The 19669-nt window shown below is 44.5% G+C and overlaps 1 protein-coding gene across 1 annotated transcript in view; it reads left to right on the top strand.

The window, feature by feature from the left end:
- shq1 (SHQ1, H/ACA ribonucleoprotein assembly factor) overlaps positions 1-19669 on the top strand; it is an 84290-nt gene that overhangs the window by 58049 nt on the left and 6572 nt on the right. Inside the window, 1 exon segment of the mRNA XM_038810673.1 lies at positions 17675-17795. Coding sequence (XP_038666601.1) covers positions 17675-17795 — 121 coding nt within the window.

Here is a 19669-nt window from a genome sequence, read left to right as displayed (position 1 = left end):
TGTGCAAACTCCACATTGACAGTGACCTGGGGCCAGGATCGAACCTGAGTCCTCAGTGCCCCAGGCAACAATGCTCACCACTGCGCCACCGTGCTGCCCTGATCTGTGTAGAGACCTGCCTGTGGAACTGTAGTCGGGGATCAATCATGGTCTACAGTGAGGAGTGGGGAATTGTTTTGTTTTTTTTTGCTACAAGGAATAAGAGCAGGATGACTCCTCCCTTTGATAATTTTGATTGAAGAGATTATGTATGATCGACACGCAGCTGACACAGTCTAAAATTGCTATGTAAATAACAGAACTGTGTTTTTCATTCTGAAGAATGAATCTTATAGTTGGATACTTGCACATGTTTCCCATGCAGCTGCCTCCCACTCCCCATTTTCTCCTCATGCTGCCCTCTATTTGCTGTGGGGGATTCTTGTCCCATTTCTATCCAGTAGTATTCCTCATCGAGACATTTGAATATCGAATTCCTGGTGAGAACCTATTCACTTGGCTAATGATCCTGAATAATTGGCTCAAAGAGGACAGTTCAAATCATGATGCTCATTCAGATAGAAACAGGGTAAAATGTTAAAATACAAATGCTCCTGATTAAAAAAAAAACCTCCTGAATCAGAAAGGAAATTTAGATCTTTTTAAATCTCGGTGTTACTTCAGAGGGCAGTTTTGTTGGCATTGTTGATCTCTGTTCATTTCCTTTGCCAGCCTCAATTGCAGGCTTTGCATCAGACACTAATGACACCCAGCTTGGGCAGCACGGTGGCACAGTGGTTAGCATTGCTGCCTACGGCGCTGAGGACCTGGGTTCGAATCCCGGCCCTGGGTCACTGTCTGTGAGGAGTTTGCACATTCTCCCCGTGTCTGCGTGGGTTTCACCCCCACAACCCAAAGATGTGCAGGTTAGGTGGATTGGCCACGTTAAATTGCCCCTTAATTGGAAAAAATTATTGGGTACTCTAAATTTATTTTTAAAAAATGACACCCAGCTTTATTTCCCCACTGCCTCTGTTCTGTCAGATCTTTTGTCTAATATCGAGTCTTGGAAAAGTTGCAGTATTCCCAGTTAAATATATGTGAAGGCAGAAATCATTCTCTTTGGGCCCAGCCATGAACTCCATCACCAACCCAATAGAGAACCATATTACTTACGACCTTGTCATCCTATTTGACCCCAAGTTGAGTTTCCAAACTCCTACCTACTCCATCACCCAGACAACCTACTCCCACTTGCATTTCTACATCCATCTTTTTGCTGCTCAATCCCTCATTCATGCCTTTTTACCTCCAGACTCGACCACTCCAGTGTTGTCCTGGCTGATCCTGCAGGCTTCCCATCTCCTATAAACCGCAAATTTATCCAACATATGATGTCCCACGCTAAATTCTGCTTACCTAGCATCAGTCCATGGCTTCCTAAAGCACCAAATTTAGAACTGCGATCTTCATGTTTAAATCCCTCATGACTTTGAGCTTCCTTTTCTCTGTGATGTCCTCCACCCCTACCCCCACCTCAAACTCTGCTTTCCTCCTATGGTATTCTTTTCTGCCTTCCTCCATCCCCTTGACCCACTGTTGGCAGCCATATCTTCTCCTGTATCAGGGCCACCCTCTGGTATTCCCTGGACAAGCTCCTCTGCTCCCTGGTCTTCCTCTCATCATTAAACCCCTTCTACACAGTCACTATTTTGATCACCTTCATTTGGCTCTGCCTGTTTCCTTTCTGATTATGCCCTGTTTAACGTTTGTTACCTGAAAGATGGGTAATGGTGATGTCTGTAATCTGGTTTGTGGAACCAATTTCAAGGATAGCTGGGACAGCTCCATGAACCAGTTCGCAAATCCAAGTTAATTTTCCACACTGGGTGAGGTATGTGACGAATGGCATTTGCTAGATTATGGAGTTCTGATAGTTTGTTCATAGATGTTCATAGAATTTACAATGCAGAAGGAGGCCATTCGGCCCATCGAGTCTGCGCTGGCTCTTGGAAAGAGCACCCTACCCAAGCCCACACCACCCTATCCCCATAACCCAGTAACGCCATTCAACCAACACTAAGGGCAATTTTGGACACTAAGGGCAATTTAGCATGGCCAGTCCACCTAACCTGCACAAGTTGACTAAATTAACAAGTTCAATTTCTTTGTAAAATTCTTAAAATTGTGAAGGACGACATGAGTTTCAAGTTCCTGACTGCTGATGCATATTTGACAAAGCCTTTACCTATTATTATAGAAATTAAGGTTTCTTGTATAAAGATAAAAAATTACCATCATGAAATCTGTGCAATGAGAGCTACAGAATTTAAATATAAAGAAAAAAAGTCACTTCTATTTACGGTTTTAATGCAGCTGAAAGTGATATAATTTTGTCACTGTACCTTATAATTATGAATATTTATAATTATGGATATTCTGTCAGTAAACAACGTAGTACAAATCATGTTTATATGCTAAACTCTTTCTCTTAGTGTTTAGAGTAGAAACCACTTCTTACAAATATCATTTGGCCGCATTATTTCAGCTGCGCTTTGAAAGATGGAACCTTGGTCTTTTAAGAAAACATTTTGCGAATGTCTTTGCCCTTGTAATTAAACTCTACAGAAGTGCAGACTATGAGTATATAGACATAAGCCATTTGATGTTCCTCCAAGTACTTGGCCATGTCCCAGGTTAATTCGCTGCTCAACTGAACAGCTTGCCCAATACCCTCAAGAAATAAACTGCAAAAGCTATGTATTTGCTCTGGGTCACAAGCAAAATATTGTTGCTGTAAATGTTAGGTTTCACGTTTGGATATTTTGTTTGAAAGCGCTTCATGTGCTTGTAACATATAATAGCGGTTGTGTGCATTGTCCTAATGATGTACTTGGACATGGCGATAGAAGAACACCCTCTTTTGTAATCGTTTTAATTCCTACATCGGTTGCCTTTGCAGCTTCTATGATTAAGTGGCAAAAAAACATGACTTATGCCACTGGATTAGCTCTGTGCCAACTCCTTTCACATGTATAGTGTTTGGTGTGGAGGTAATTTGCAGAGTTGTAAACATTGGCTCATCTCGGAAGCAGACGAAGGAGGAAAGAAAATCAACGGCCCTGGTTCTGAACCTCCCATCTCTCCACCTGGCTGTGCACCGTGTCCGAAGCCTTAGTTCAGCTAGGTCTTGGAGAAGTGGGAAAAAGGAAAGAAAGTGATGCAGTGAGGGTAGTACAGAAGAAATGGCAGCATGTACAGGCTCAGTAAATGTTTTTTAAAATATGTTCTTGTATGTGAGTGCAATAGATTTCTTTATTTGCTCCTTCCTGTGGTGAAAGGACATATGGAGGTCAACATCTTCACCTCGGGCAATAGCAACTGCCGAAGATGAGCGCAAGAGAGCCTGGAAATTAGAGGCGTGAATGTTCCATCCCCAAATCAGTAGAGTTCAGATTATCAGTTTAGTAGCAGCGAGGAGGAAGCCTACCTCTGCGTCAGTAAGCTGTTTATAAGTCCTTGGGGCATCCTGCAGCACTTCATAAGAACATAAGAAATAGGAGCAGGAGTTCTGTTCTGTTCTGTTGCGCCTCCCCCGCCATTTAATTAAACACTGGCCGACCTTCTGCCACAACTCCACTTTCTCACCCACTCCCCTGATTCCTTGACTCCCTGAGAGCCCTTTTCACAGCCAATGAAGTGTAATCACTGTTCCAATGTCGACAATCTTTCAATGGTTGTTTGGTAGTACAGAACTTGTATGTTACTGAAAAGAGAGACACAATATCAAACATTTTCATCTTGCACTCATTAGGACAGCTGTGCAGCATGAGCTGAAAGTGAAGGGAGCAACAATTTATACTGCATGAGACGAGAGTGATGATTGGTTGGCAAGTGAACTCTGCACTCGGTGGACTGTCTTTCCCTGGTTCATTCCCCATGGAAGTGCCTTTGACCGATCAGAGACCAACCTGTCTGGTTTGAATTTGAAGCAAAAGCTTGGCAGTTAACTTTTCTCTACTGCATTCTCCATGGCAACATCTGTACCAATCACCAGTCCACCTGCCAACCGAGCAACATTCTCTTCTCTTGCAGTATAAACTGTTCTTGTTGCTTCATCTTGAACAGCTGTCCTGATGAGTGCAAGGTGACAACTTTGATAATGTGCTCTTTTATTCAGCGGTCTTTTAATGCCGAGAACTTTTGATCCTCAAACTTGCATTAAGCCATATAAATAACAGCCAATTGGGAATTTGGTGCTGGAAACAAATGGAATCATGAGATAGTTGAAATGCAGGGACTTTGGACAATAAAAGGTGGACTATAGAACCTTATGCTATATTGCCTCTTAATTTGTAATTGATTTTGGAATTGCGATACAAGTTTACTCTTATCCCTGCAGCACCTGAGCACAAGTTCAGGATAACGATGTTTTCTCTTTTACTGTACAGTCAGAATTAAGTTGCCTGTTTTCAACTCTATTTGACGGCAAGAAACCATCTTGATTCAAATTTTTGCTGAGAACAATTCAGTTTTTCTGGTTCACGCTGTTATTTGGAAGGGGTCAAGAAGAGTATGATTAACATGCAAAATGATCACTAAAGTACCTGTTCTAATTATACATGGATAGTGGGCACACTAAATGACAAGCTCTGGTTTTTTGGCCTTTAGTCTTAAGATTGGTCGAATTTTATATTCATGTTTATATTTGGTTCTCACGTCATGTGATTGAAAACATGACTCAAAACTTGGTTAGTGACCGCTTTCAACAACAGCAGCAGAGTGTGCTTGAGTGCTACCCTAATGGTGGAGAGAAAACAGAAGCTAAAGTGAGGAGAGTAGTCCATTGAACAAATTAGTAAAGAATAGAGTTTTATATTTCAACTGATAAAATATCCCCCCTCCCACCACCACCACCCTTAAATGAGGTAAATTAGCCCTTAAAACAAAGTCATCCATGTGCTGACAGAAACCAGAAGCGAGAAATACTGCATTGTGTGGTGACCAGAAATGAGCTTTATATAGTAGTTCAGTCTGACTCTTGCATTATAGTCTCCGTGTAACCTCATGGGGCTGTATTCAATTTTACAAGCTACAAATCCTTGCACTTTATTAGCTTTATAGAAGAATTGCCTAACCCCAGTGTCTGGATAGATTCTCTAACTTGGTTCTCTTGAGGTGATGCCGTGAGGCAGCAGTGCTAGCCACCATGCCACCCTATGCTGAGTGCTACAACTTAATTTCGGTATGCGGTAAAACATATTTTTCCTTCTGTAAAGTACACAGAGTTATGTTGGTATTTACTGCAAGTGCCCAGAGTTAATATTTGTGCCGGGTGAGTGGGAGTGCACCTGCATTTCACTGTGTTTTAGCTGAAGAAACCTTGGCAGACTAGTCGTCCAGCAGCGCTGGATTGCCCCTTGGTGCCTTTCCCATCAACTTGTGTGAATGCAGTTCCATTTAATTTTTGTTTTGTTATCACAAATTAGGGGTGGCAACACGGTGGTGCATTGGTTAGCATTGCTGCCTCATGGCGCCGAGGTCCCTGGTTCGATCCCGGCTCTGGGTCACTGTCCGTGTGGAGTTTTCCCATTCTCCCTGTGATGGCGTGGGTTTCACCCCCACAACCCAAAGATGTGCAGGCTAGTTGGATTGGCTACGCTAAATTGCCCCTTAATTGGGAAAAAATGAGTTGGGTACTCTAAATTTATTTTTAAAGTTTTTTAAAAAAATTATTACAAATTAGCAATAACCAATTGAAATAATTACAGAAACCTGGTCTTTGAGATGTTTGATTGTGATATATAAAGAATATGATTCCCTGGGACTCAGAAACATGAGATCAGTGGGCAGTAATTTTGTGCCGACTGGGGCAAGTAAAAATTAAGTTGAAGGGAAGTGGGGCAACTAATTCCCCTACTCTTTGACAAATGCCCCAGATATGTTTTATTTTCATTTTAATTCTGCTGCTAGATGTGCCGTGAGGCTAGGCAGTTCTCATTGGTTGAGGGGCAAGATTGAAAAGCAAGAATTACAGAGGTGTGCGAAAATGTCACCAAGTTTCGTCCATGAAAACCTAATATCAACAAGGGGGAAAGAGTAATCAACTTAACACAAAAATATCCATCCTGCTTTTCATCTCCCTCTGCCCACATGTTATCCTCTCCGTTTATATTGAAAGGACTTTTTTGGTGCAGTGAGATTGAACCATTGGAGAATTCATCAGTGAGGTGGGAAGGTGCTGAGATCTTATTAATTTTTCCTATCTACCTCCTGAATAATTGATCATCTATTGCAACGAGCTAAGATGGTAATAGCCATCAAAATGACTCACCAGAGTCTTCATTTGTGGTTGTGTGCTGCTTGTTCGCTTCGCGCTGCACAACACCAGCAGCACTGTGCAAAGGGATGGCCATCTACAGATGTCGGAAAGCCATAAAATTGGGAATTTCATCCCATCTGCAGCTGAAATGGACAGGTTCTTTCTGATGCTACAGAAGGAAGCTTGCCAGTTGGACTAACTGTTCCTGCTGCCTGAACCAGTGGAGAGGAACCCAGCATCCAAAGCATTTCCTCTATTGAGTGATATCTTTACGTGCTCAAAGAATCGACAGAATCATCAGTGAAAATTTGCCCTCCCCCAAAACTGAGCGTTCACTGATGGAAATTTCCAATGGTACACTGCTGCCTTTGTTTAAAAGTTCGAATCTGCTCCGAATGTCACATTTGGAACTGACGACAAAAGCGATCTGCTAAATCTCATTTACCTGAGCCAGGAAACCAAGCAATTAGAAGGAGTGTCACAGCCAGTGATGCAAACTGGAAGGTGGCTGCAATAATGCATACCTGCAAAAGAATCCTATTAAAGACCGCAATGCGTCAGTTTTAATGTTTCTATGAAGCTGCAAATACTAATTTATTCAAGAAAGGTGTTGCTTGTTGTGAGTCATTTCAAGAGAAAGAAAGTTGAAAAAAATTCTCATTAATAATAATAATACTGCGACAATTAAGGAAGATGCGATGCGTTTCTATTGAGTTTGTAGTCCTGAAGGCAAAAGATATGTAATGGTTTTGGACTGTTCATGACTCACGGTTCAGCGAACAGATAATCAGCCTGGGAATCCTTCCGCCACTTTCTTATTATTGCCCAAGGGGGTAAAGTGTGAGAAGATATTGAAACCAAAAATCAGATCAGCCGTGATCTCATTGAATCGCAGAGAAGACGCGGTGGGCCAAATTGCCGAATCTTATTTCTTATCGCTTAAGATGACACCTCCAGGCAGCATGTTGGCGCCCAGTGGTTAGTACCGCTGTCTCACGGCGGCAAGGTCCCAGGTTCGATCCCGGCTTTGGGTCACTGTCCGTGTGGAGTTTCACCCCCACAACCCAAAGATGTGCAGGCTAGGTGGATTGGCCACGCTAAATTGCCCCTTAATTGGAAAAAATGAATTGGGTACTCGAAATTTATATTTCTTTAAAAGTGACGCTTCCTAATTTGTGATTGAATTCCCCTTGATGGTCTCCAGTCATTCTGTCCATTTCTTCAGGTGGGAAGGCAAGTGCTGAGGATGTCACAGAGTCTGCATAAGGATATAGACCGGTTAAGTGAGTGGGCCAAAATCTGGCAGGTGGAACATAATGTAAGAAAACGTGAGGTTGTGCACTTTGGTAGGAAGAATAGAGATGCTGAATATTATTTACATGGAAAAAGCTGCAGCACAGAGAGATTTGGGGTCCTCCTTCATAAGAGGGGAAAGGGGTGTAAACTAATGATGCAAAGGATTTGAGTCTTTAACTCGTAACTTCCTCAGAGTGGCAATCTCTGGCAGATTTTCATGCTTGACTGATTTACCAATGCTGGGATTCTGAAGCTGCTGTCTTGCCTAATCTCCCTCACTCAGGCTGGGTGAGACAGGAGCAGCGAAGCATACCCCCGGCAGCAACGTCATAGAGTAACTGGGGCGCAGACAAAGAAATCACTTTTGCGGAGGGGGGGCGGTCTGCCTCCCATGCGAGGCTGGGTCTGGGTGTTTAAATAATAATTCTGGAGTTAGAAGTGTAGAAATGATATTTTTCTCTCTAACTCTTTCAGAGTAACTATCAGGGTAAAGCTGACAGAACCATCCAAAGTTAATGATTTAAATTGCTTTGTTGGATGGTTCCCAGCCCAGCGCAGTTGTTCAAAGGAAGTTAGCACTTCTGGGAAATTGCCGGGTAAACCCTCACTTGGGAACTTTCTAAAGGGATTCCCCAGCACATCATTGAGGTACCCCCTAAATGTGACACTGGGAACCAGGAAGTTATGGGTCTTTGTTTCAGATGGACATTTTCTAGTTAGATTCCTTAGCTGGTCTAGGCTTTCAGATGGGTATTATCTTTCTTTCAGCTTGTAATAGTTTTCACAGAGAGAGAGGGAGAGAGAGAGAGAGAGGGAGAGAGAGAGAGAGAGGGAGAGAGAGAGAGAGAGGGGGAGAGAGAGAGAGAGGGGGAGAGAGAGAGAGGGGGAGAGAGAGAGAGAGGGGGGAGAGAGAGACAGAGAGGGAGGAGAGAGAGACGGAGGGGGAGAGAGAGAGACGGAGGGGGAGAGAGAGAGACGGAGGGGGGGAGAGAGAGACGGAGGGGGAGAGAGAGAGACGGAGGGGGAGAGAGAGAGACGGAGGGGGAGAGAGAGAGACGGAGGGGAGAGAGAGAGACGGAGGGGGAGAGAGAGAGACGGAGGGGGAGAGAGAGAGACGGAGGGGGGAGAGAGAGAGACGGAGGGGGAGAGAGAGAGACGGAGGGGGAGAGAGAGAGACGGAGGGGGAGAGAGAGAGACGGAGGGGGAGAGAGAGAGACGGAGGGGGAGAGAGAGAGACGGAGGGGGAGAGAGAGACGGAGGGGAGAGAGAGAGACGGAGGGGGAGAGAGAGAGACGGAGGGGGAGAGAGAGAGACGGAGGGGGAGAGAGAGAGACGGAGGGGGAGAGAGAGAGACGGAGGGGGAGAGAGAGAGACGGAGGGGAGAGAGAGAGACGGAGGGGGAGAGAGAGAGACGGAGGGGAGAGAGAGAGACAGAGGGGGAGAGAGAGAGACGGAGGGGGAGAGAGAGAGACGGAGGGGGAGAGAGAGAGACGGAGGGGGAGAGAGAGAGACGGAGGGGGAGAGAGAGAGACGGAGGGGGAGAGAGAGAGACGGAGGAGGGGGAGGGAGAGACGGAGGAGGGGGAGGGAGAGACGGAGGAGGGGGAGGGAGAGACGGGAGACGGAGACGGGAGGGACAGGGAGAGACGGGAGACGGGAGGGACAGGGAGAGACGGAGACGGGAGGGACAGGGAGAGACGGAGACGGGAGAGCACATTGAGGGTTCAATGGCTTCTGTCGGTTTCTCTCCGGAGAAACCTCACCTGGCTGGACCCAATCACTGTTTGTTGCAAGGCAGGGCACTGTCCCTGGTCAATCGATTGGCCACCAGCCAACAAGTCAAAACAAACCCCTCGTATCTCCCGTGTGCCATCAAAGTCTGTGCTCTTCTGCCCAAAATATACAACTTCCTTACGCAGTGTACCATTTTGCAACTTTTAAGTTCCATACTTCCTCTAATCGACTTAAAGGTATGTCTCAATTTACGAGCCATGGACCAAAAATGATAAATGATAAAAAGTATTGGAACTAAAGGAATCAACGGGAAACGCCTGTACAAAGTATACTGGCATTGGAAACAGTCCAGATAATGTTCACCAGGTTGATCCTCGGTATGGAAGGATTTTAATCTGAGTAGGTTGGGCCTGTACTCATTGGTGTTTAGAAGAATGAGAGGCAACCTTATTGAGAGATGAGATTCTCAGGTGCTTGACAAGATTGATGCTGAGAGTTGTTTGCCCTTGTGGGAGATTTTGGGATCAGAATGCATAAACTCCGAAGATTGGATCGCCCATTTTAGACATCGATGAGGAATAATTTCTTCTCTTGGAGGGTAGTGACTCTGTGGAATTCTTCACAGGGCTGGAGAGGCTGGGTCGTGAAGTATGGTCAGCATTGAAATAGACAGGTTTAAACCAGTGAGGCATTCCAGGGTTATGAGAATAAGGCGGGAAAGTGGAGTTGAAGACTATCATCAGATCAGTCATGATCTTATTGATTGGCCAGCGGAGCAGACTCGATGGGCTGAATTGCCTACTTCTGCTCCTACATATAATGGACTTGTGGCATGTTCCCCATGAATATTACCAGACTATTTAATTTAGGGCATCAGAGGCCAGATTACTCACCTGAAATGCACATGCTCGTCCTTTCAAGCTAACAGGACCATAACAAATAGGAAACCTGGCTAATGTTCTGCCCTTAGATGGGTATCACAAAGCAGATCTGTGCGGCCCCAGATACTGCTGCAGCTGAGATCAGCTAGCTCAGCAGAGCGTTCTGTATTTGCAGATAACTGTATCCACTCTTCTGTTTACTGCCTCAGCTACTTGGGGATTTAAGCAATTAATTAATCTTAATAAAAGTAATTATCAAGTCCCTCGTTTTGCCTTTTTCAGACTTGGCTTCTCTTCAGGAAAGACGACATGACCACGCTATGACCTGCCAGGCATTAGGTTTGAGTGGCAGTAACTAGGTTCTTCTCGAGAGCTAATTTATTCTCTCAATCATGCTGAAAGTAATGAGACTTGACCTGTGGAGGAAACCTGTGCACACGACTGTAGATCGATCTTCTGTCACTCAGTGCATGAATGTATTGTTTGAATACCAACCTCTTGTGTTTCCGAGCTTGACGCAGGGTTTTTACATGAAATAATTAAACAGTGATCACTTCTAACGACAAAAATAGCTGCCTTGTTTCTTCCCAACGTGAATGTCTAGGAATTGCCCACTAACTAGAAGATTTCCATTCGTCCCTGGTCTCTCTCGCGCTGGAAATTTGCTAAGAATTACTGCTTATGGGGCTGGTTTAGCACACAGGGCTAAATCGCTGGCTTTGAAAGCAGACCAAGGTAGACCAGCAGCACGGTTTAGTTCCCGTACCAGCCTCCCCGAACAGGCGGCGGAATGTGGCGACTAGGGGCTTTTCACAATAACTTCATTAGAAGCCTACTTGTGACAAGAAGCAATTTTCATTTCATTTCATTTCATTATAAAACAATTTTTTTAATCTTGAGTTATTCAGTTATAACAGACCAAAGCTTTCTAAAGCGGGGCAATTTCCCTGTGCGGTCTGATGAGACTTTTTCCTGCGACCTATGGTGTGAATAAAATTTGTGCTGCGATTTGCAGGAAGTGAGTGTTAAATGATGATGAAGGCGTCTTAATGAACGTGGGCACCAACAGTGTGTCTTCTCAAACAGATTTAAAGATTGTGAAAGATATGGAAGAAAAACTGAGAAACAATGTAATCAAATCGAATCTGGTTCAGAAAGTTAGATAGAGAGGAGTGTGAGGGGCGTGCAATTTGCTTCAGACAGAAAGGAGACAAAGGAAATCTAAGAAAATGCATTTGAAATTTTACAACAAGTCTGATCTCTAACCACAAGAGTGGGACTCAGTGGTTTAAATTGTTCCCTTTCTTGACAGGTTGAGATGGATTGGCATTTCAGTAACAATTATTACATTGGCGAAAGGACACTTGCACTATTCATTATAAGCTGTAACTTTCTGCAGTGGATTTAATAGGCAATTAATGTGAAACTTGAGCCAGGTCTTAAAAGTAACGAGGCAGTTTAGGGGGAGAAGCTGTGTGTGCGAGGCAAATGGGAGAGTGGCACTAATCAACCAGCAACATGCAAAATAGGAGCAGAAATAGGACATTTCGCCCTTGGAGCCTGCTGTGCCATTCAATAAGATCATGGTTGATCAGTTTGTGTTTCGAGTTTTACATCGTCATCTCCCCTGATAACCTTTCATTCACTTGGCTAACAATCATCTTCCTCCTCCTTAGAAATATTTAACGGCCCCGTCTCCCCTGTCTTCTCAGAGAGTTCCAGAGTCTCTCAACCCTCTGAGAAAGAATTCTGCAGTTTTGCAACTCGTATCTTCATGGCTTGAACTTGCTTGCATGTTAATTGTATACTGGTTGTGTATTTAATTGTGTTCAGGGCTTGGGAGTATTAACTAGTGATTCACTTGTTCCCCATAAAATAGGCACTGGTATATTTTATTGATCCCTTTCGTTTTAAATTTTAAAGTTTTTTTTTTTGCAATTTTATTTGATGCAGTATCTCCTTTTTTCCCCCTCCCATCCAATTCCCTGTCACATTCTCCATCCAATCCTCCGCCTCTCTCGTTCCCCACACAGTCTAACTCATCCCTACACACTCCGCCGATTAGTTTCCTTCCCCCTCCAACCTGACCAAACATACCGCTGCCCCCACCCCCCCCAACTCCAGATCCTCTGACTCATCCCGTTCCCCCACCACCCCCCCCCCAACTCCAGATCCTCTGACTCATCCCGTTCCCCCACCACCCCCATCCTGATCCTCCGACTCGTCCTGCTTCCCCACCCCATTCCGATCCTCCGGCTCGCTCCGCCTTCCATTCCCCGGCTCATTTCTTTTTTTCCTCACCCTCTTCAAACTCGCTCCTGCCTGCTACACCCTATGACTTCCTCTTCCCTCTCTCCCGCACCCCCCCAAACTCGTTCTCTCGTTTGCATCCCCCACCCACCACACCCCTGACTCCTTCTCCCCTCCCCCCTATTGCACCTCCTGACTTCCCCCCCCCCCAACCATTTTACGACCCTACCCAGATTGGACCTACTTCCCCCCCCCCCCCCCTTCTGCAACCTAGCATCTTGCCACCTTATCCACCCTGCCAGCCTACGCACTCATTCACTAACTCAGTAGAAAGCTATTTAAATGTCCCAAAGATTTTTGGGGTCGTAGTAATTGAAGACTTGCTGAAATACAGCAGATAATCTGGTCAAAAGGGGATACAGCCTGACTTCCCCATGACCCTGCTTCATGAGGAGATGTGCACTTCAAATTTCTGAAGAGGCCCAGTTCCGAAGCCTGAGATTAGAGGAGCGACAGCACTGTGTTTAAAAAAGAGTGACATCACTGTTCAGCAATGATTTCCACTCCTTAGAAGTTTTGGCCTAATTACTAACTTTAAATGTGATTCTGTGTTTGGGCAGCACTTATTGAACAATCTATTGTGCGCTAACAACCTATTTCAGGTTATCGGTGGGGCTCACAATATAGCTCACTTCTGCTTGCTCGGAACTAAGAACATTCATCTGCAGGGCCCTGTCCTCTGCAGGCAAAAAGAATATGTCCAGACATTGCACTTTTATGAATGAACAAAAGCATGGAACGACAATAGCTCCCTGATGCATTTACCATAGCCATGCCTCAACCAATCAGAGCCAACCTGCTAACCAATCAGCATCCCTTTTCACATGCAGTATAAATTGTTGTTCCCTTTGAAATGGCATCCTTGCATCTTTCCTGATAAGTGCAAGATAAAAAGATTCAACGGCATTTTTTTTTCAGAAATGCTTGTTCAGTATTGCCAAACAACTCTTTGAACAACATGTAAATACAAAAAATACTGCCCATCTAAGCTTGACTAGTTTAGAGTATGATGTAAGCAACTGTGAAATTGTCCATTTTGACAGGAAGAATTATGAAGAAGCTTTTTTTTTTTTTTGAACAGTACAGCACAGAACAGGCCCCTCGGCCCTCGATGTTGTGCCGAGCAACGATCAACCCACGTAACCCGTATACCCGTAACCCAACAATCCCCCCAGTAACCCTACACTACAGGCAATTTAGCACGGCCAATCCACCCAACCCGCACATCTTTGGACTGTGGGAGGAAACCGGAGCACCCGGAGGAAACCCACGCACACACGGGGAGGACGTGCAGACTCCACACAGACAGTGACCCAGCCGGGAATCGAACCTGGGACCCTGGAGCTGTGAAGCATTGATGCTAACCACCATGAAGCTTATTGTCTAAATGGTGAGAGATTGCAGAGGGATCTGGGATCCTAGTGCATGAATCGCAAAATGCTAGTCTGCCGGTATAGCAAATAATTAGGAAAGCTAATAGAATGTAATTGTTTATTGGGTGGGGAATTTAGTGGAAAAGTAGGGAGGTTCTGCTTCAGCTGTGCAAGCAGTGGTGACATCACATCTGGAATATTGTGTACATGATTGATCTCATTTAAGGAAAGATGTAAATGCATTAGAAGCAATTTGGAGGTTTACTAGACTAATACCAGAACCGGGCAGTTTGTCTTATGAGGAAAGTTTGGAGAGGTTTGTATCCACTAGTGTTGAGAAGAATAAGAGGCGACTTGATTGAAACCTTTTGGATTTTGAGGGTTATTGACAGGGTGGATGTGGAGAGGATGTTTCCTCTTGGCGAAGAATCTAGAACTAGGGACTATTGTTTAAAAATAAACAATAAATGCTCATTTAAGATAATCTTTTCTCTGAGGGCAGTGAGTCTCTGGAACTCTTCCTCAAAAGGCAGTGGAAGCAGAATCTTGGTATAATTTTAAGGCAGAGCTGGATAGTTTCTTGATTAACACAGAAGGGGGGTGAAAGTTTCTTGATTAACAAGGGGGGTGAAGATGCAATCCGATCAGGCATGATTTTATTAAATGGTGTAGGCTCGAGGGGCTGAGTGGCCTACTGCTCTAAGGGCAGCACGGTAGCATGGTGGTTAGCATAAATGCTTCACAGCTCCAGGGTCCCAGGTTCGGTTCCCGGCTGGGTCACTGTCTGTGCGGAGTCTGCACGTCCTCCCCGTGTGTGCGTGGGTTTCCTCCGGGTGCTCCGGTTTCCTCCCACAGTCCAAAGATGTGCGGGTTAGGTGGATTGGTCATGCTAAATTGCCCGTAGTGTCCTAAAAAAAGTAAGGTTAAGGGGGGGGGGGGGGTTTTGGGCTACGGGTATAGGGTGGATACGGGGTTTGAGTAGGGTGATCATTGCTCGGCACAACATTGAGGGCCGAAGGGCCTGTTCTGTGCTGTACTGTTCTATGTTCTATGCTCCTAATTTGTATGTTCGTAATATTGCAGAGCTGTGTGCTGGAATAATTATGCTTGGATTGTGTAAAAAATGATTTCTAGTGGCATCCAGCCAGAGACTCTTAAACACATTATTCAATTGATCTTTATTGATTGGGACATCCTGACGTGGTTACTCCATGAATCTACTTCTGAATAGGGTAGGTGAGTTTGACTTTCTCAGATATTAGATGTTTTTGCATTAATCTTTTGAGCAATTTCCCAAGCAGACGTTATCGCACCTCCTTCAATCCCACTGATGACTTGTAAGTTCACTCTGTCGTGTGGCATTGTGTTTGGTGAACTATGAAGATGATCGAGCCAATCCCTGGTTATTGAATGAGTGGATTCCAACCTGGGACGATGGCAGCACTAGTAATGGCCTCAACAAACAGGCAAGGGTTCCCATTGCTGATTCCTTTCCTGGAATTACATGCATTGGTATTGGAGGAAGAAAGTATTGTGTTCTGATAATCATCTATCAGTCAGGAAAGCTTTTGCAGAAGGAAGTACTTAATTACCTTAGCTTGACAGACTCTCAAAATGTTACTTGGGAATTCACATAGCGTTTTAGACATCCGGATGTGAAGGTGGAAATATTTGAAGACCCACTTTGAGATTTGACCATGAGCTGTTCACTGTTCATGCCCAGTCCATGGCAGGCATGAGGCGTTAAAAATGCACTATTAAAAAAATGTTCAATTGGGGGCAATTTAGAATGGCCAATCCACCTACTCTGCGCATCTTTTGGATTGTGGGAGTGAGACCCACACAGACATTGGGAGAATGTGCAAACTCCACATGGATAGTGACCTAGGGCCAGGATTGAACCTGGGCCCTTGGTGCCGCGAAGCAGCTGTGCTAACCACTGCACCACCGTGCTGCCCTGTTGCACATTCCTGATTACTCTTTAAGATGGTGGTGAAGGGCAGCACGGTGGCCTAGTGGTTAGGACAACCGCCTCACGGCGCTGAGGTCCCAGGTTCGATCCCGGCTCTGGGTCACTGTCTGTGTGGAGTTTGCACATTCTCCCTGTGTCTGCATGGGTTTCGCCCCCACAACCTAAAAATGTGCAGAGTAGGTGGATTGGCCACACTAAATTGCCCCTTAATTGGAAAAAATAATTGGGTACTCTAAATTTTTAAAAAAAGATGGTGGTGACCTACCACCTTGGACCTGTGCAGTCCCTGAGGTGCAGGTACACCCACAGTGCTGTTTGGGAGGGAGTTCCAGGATATTGACCCTTCAACAGCGAAATATATATTTCCAAGTCTGGATGGTGAGTGGCTTGGAGGGGAACATCAGGCGGCAGTGTCCAATAGCTGCTGTCTAAGGAGCCTTGGTGAGTTCCTGCAGTGCATCTTGTAGATGGTACCCACTGCCAGGTTTGACTTCTATTTTGGGTTACTGTTAACAGTATTGGCTTCTATAAAGCTGTTTGAATAATCTGAATGCTGGCTGATTGAGTACAGATTTGCCAGAATGCTAAGCTCCTGTTGCTGAATCACTAGTAAAAGTAGGTAAGGTAGGTAAACTTAGGGTATGGTTGAGTTTGTGACAACCTGGCTTCTCCTTACTGAATGCGCTTTATACAAACATGTGAATTAGGAGCAGGAGTGGACCATTTGGGCCCTTGAGGCTACTCTGACATTTTATTAGATCATGGCTGATCCGATTGTGGCCTCAACTCCACTTTCCTGTCTACGGCTAATACCCCTCGGCTCCCTTATCAACCAAGAATCTATCTAACACCGACTTCAAAATATTCAATAACCCAGCCCTCTCTGAGCAGTAGAATGTCACAGACCCACTGAGAAGGTCTTAAATGGGAGACTCCTATTTCTAAATTGTTTCCCCTCATTCAATTCTCTCCCATTAGGGGAAATGTCCTCCCAGCATCCACCCTGTCAAAACCTTTCAGGATCTTGTAAGTTTCGTAAGATCACCTCTCATTCTTCTAATCCCTAGTAGCCACAAGCCCAACATGTCCATCCTTTCCTCATAGGATACCCACCCCCGCAACCCCAGTCCCAAGAATTAGTCGAGTTATACACGATGGCTGTTTGTAGAAAGTGCACTTTGTGGAGATTTGAGATGACGTAGCTCTAAGCTGCAGAATGATTAACTGAGAAAAATACTACCGGAGTTCTCCATCGCTCTTCAGTTAAATTTGGGAATAAAGAATGCCATGAAACACTTTTATGTTATTATAAGGAAGTTAGATTTTCAGAAATGTCTAGTATTACAATTGATAATAGTTGACACCATGAGGTGTCCACGTCTTTACGGCTAAAATGAAAACAATTGGAACTATTTTGAAATTCGATCGAGCCTGATATCTTCTGAATTTTTCTTTCCGTTTTCAAAATGCACGATTAAGTAATCTTACCCCCGCAAGGAACAAAATTCTGCGGAAATCTTGTTCTGTCAGTTCTGCAAATCCTCCCATTACATTGATGTAAAACCACGCCAACAAATTCAAAATCAACTGACTGGAAAATAACCCCCATTTATTTGAACACCCAAAAGCTGTTTATCTCTTTACCGATTTTTGTGGTTTAGTTGTGAGCAAAGCACCTTGATTTTATCTGGTCTTTGATCGTGCAAATTATTGGTTCAGTGGAAATAGCATCTCAAACGTTTTTAAAATGTTGCTGAAAATAGTGTTGTTTATTCAGAGTTTTACTTAAATACTTCTCTTTGCACCAGGTAAGTCTGCAGTTCTGAAGTGCCTGCTGGGCATCCATCAGATCTTCCGCGAGAGTGACCCTGCATACCTCCTTAATGACCTCTACATCACCGACTACTGCATTTGGATTCAGAAAGTCAAGTGAGTCTCCTAACTAAAGGGTTACAATTGAGTAGCTGGAGTGAGCTGCAAGAGCATTTCCATAGCCAACTGGCAGTAAATTTGTGACCACCTTGCATAAGTACTTTTAGTCATTTGCATGGCTCTGTTGGGTTGCTGGGTGACGCTGTTTACCTTATAGCATATGTATAAGGAAAAGTGGCTGCCAAAATATGCCATATTAAATTTATTGTTGCACTGTACCACATAATTCTTTTTCAAACTGTGACTTTTTTTCATTTGAGGACGGCAGGTTTTATTTCTGTTCAAGTTGCCTTTTTTCTCTGACAATTTACTGCTGTCTTGAAAATCCTTCAAAGGTTTTGACATTCCCTTTGCTGCACAATATTTTCACACAAAATATGCATGAGAAAATGTCACTTTGCACTTCAAACAGCTGTCTACCATGTGACAATGTGAAGGTTCTTTATGAAATTGAGAAATGTGGCAGGTAACCAAGTCTGCAGCCAAAGGTTCCAGTCTTCCTGTCAGATTGTGCGAGAGAAGAAGCTCGAACAAAGTGACAGTCTTGGAAGGCTGCTCACAAGATCTTTGCAAGCAGTCTTCAGTTTAAGTTACTGGCCGTATGTTGGGAGTATGAATGAATACTTGCAACAACAAAAAAAAAACGAGTTTAATAGTTCTACCGTCAGAATGAAGTGTAGCACCTCGGAGGATAAACTGTTCTTAAATCTGAGACTTTATTATGTTCAATATGAAGTACGATTTTATTGCTTAGTGAATTGGTACTTATGTTGTAACATTAATGACATTTCTTTCACACCAGCACATAATTCCAAATCACGGTATAATTAATGAATCATTGAATTGGCGGGTGCGTGTCAGAACTTCCATCTGTCTAGTATGGATTTGATCTGCCCAAGTCTACAATTGCCCGGAATAATATAGACTTTAAAGTTGATCGTCAGAACATTCGGGACAAAGTGCGTTTGTGCACGTGTGTGTGCGTGTGTCTGTGTGAGAGCAGCTACTCCAGTTACACATGCAAAAGTGACTTTTGGTTACACATTCCTGTATGTAAATAAAATGCCATTTCTAGAATGGTGAAGTCTTTGTCTCTCAGATTTTGAAGATCTGGTGTTGCTCATGGTAAACCAGGTAACTTACATTAAACCATATTTTCTGTCAACAAATTTGCCATCATCAACACCATGCAAAATGAGACTTCCGGTGGCGACCATGGAGTGAGTGGTCACACGTTTGGTGGCTCCTGCTCAAGGTGGAATTTTCTAGTCTTGTTCCACCGCATTTGAGGTCTGTTTGCTGGTGAATGGTGTGTAAGCACTGAAGGATTGCAATACCCCTCTGGTGGGGCCTGTTTATGGCTTATCAGACGAGGGGTGTAACAAAGAAGAGGCAGCAGCTTGACCATAAGTAAAGTCATGGTGCAACACAGAAAAAGATGTTGGTAGGCCCTGGGGCATTGTTGCCCGCCCTGTGGTCTACAGAGCAGCTCGTGGTGGATCAGGCACATGGGGCTGCGGGGAGCCGCCGAGTGCGATGGTGGTGAAGCTGCATCATTTTCTCGATAAGGAGAAGACCATGAAATGGACGAGGCAGATGAAGAAGTGTATCTGGGAGGGGAGCGAGCTGAGAATATACCAGGACTTGGGTGTGGAGTTGGCCAAGCGGCAGGCTGGCTACAATCTGCTCAAGGCTGCCCGCGGCAAGTAGGGGATGAGGGTTTGGGTGCTGTAGCTTGTTATCTGTGGGTCGCGCATCGGAATCAGGAGTTTTATCGTTATATGCGCGAGGAGGCGAATGAGTTTATGAGAGACCATGGGCTGGGAGGAGTGTGAGGACATTGAACTCTGGAGATGTTGAATGTGGGTTCA

Source organism: Scyliorhinus canicula, chromosome 11 (assembly GCF_902713615.1).
Source record: "Scyliorhinus canicula chromosome 11, sScyCan1.1, whole genome shotgun sequence".
Classification (NCBI taxonomy): domain Eukaryota; kingdom Metazoa; phylum Chordata; class Chondrichthyes; order Carcharhiniformes; family Scyliorhinidae; genus Scyliorhinus; species Scyliorhinus canicula.
This window is presented reverse-complemented; position numbering and strand designations above follow the sequence as displayed.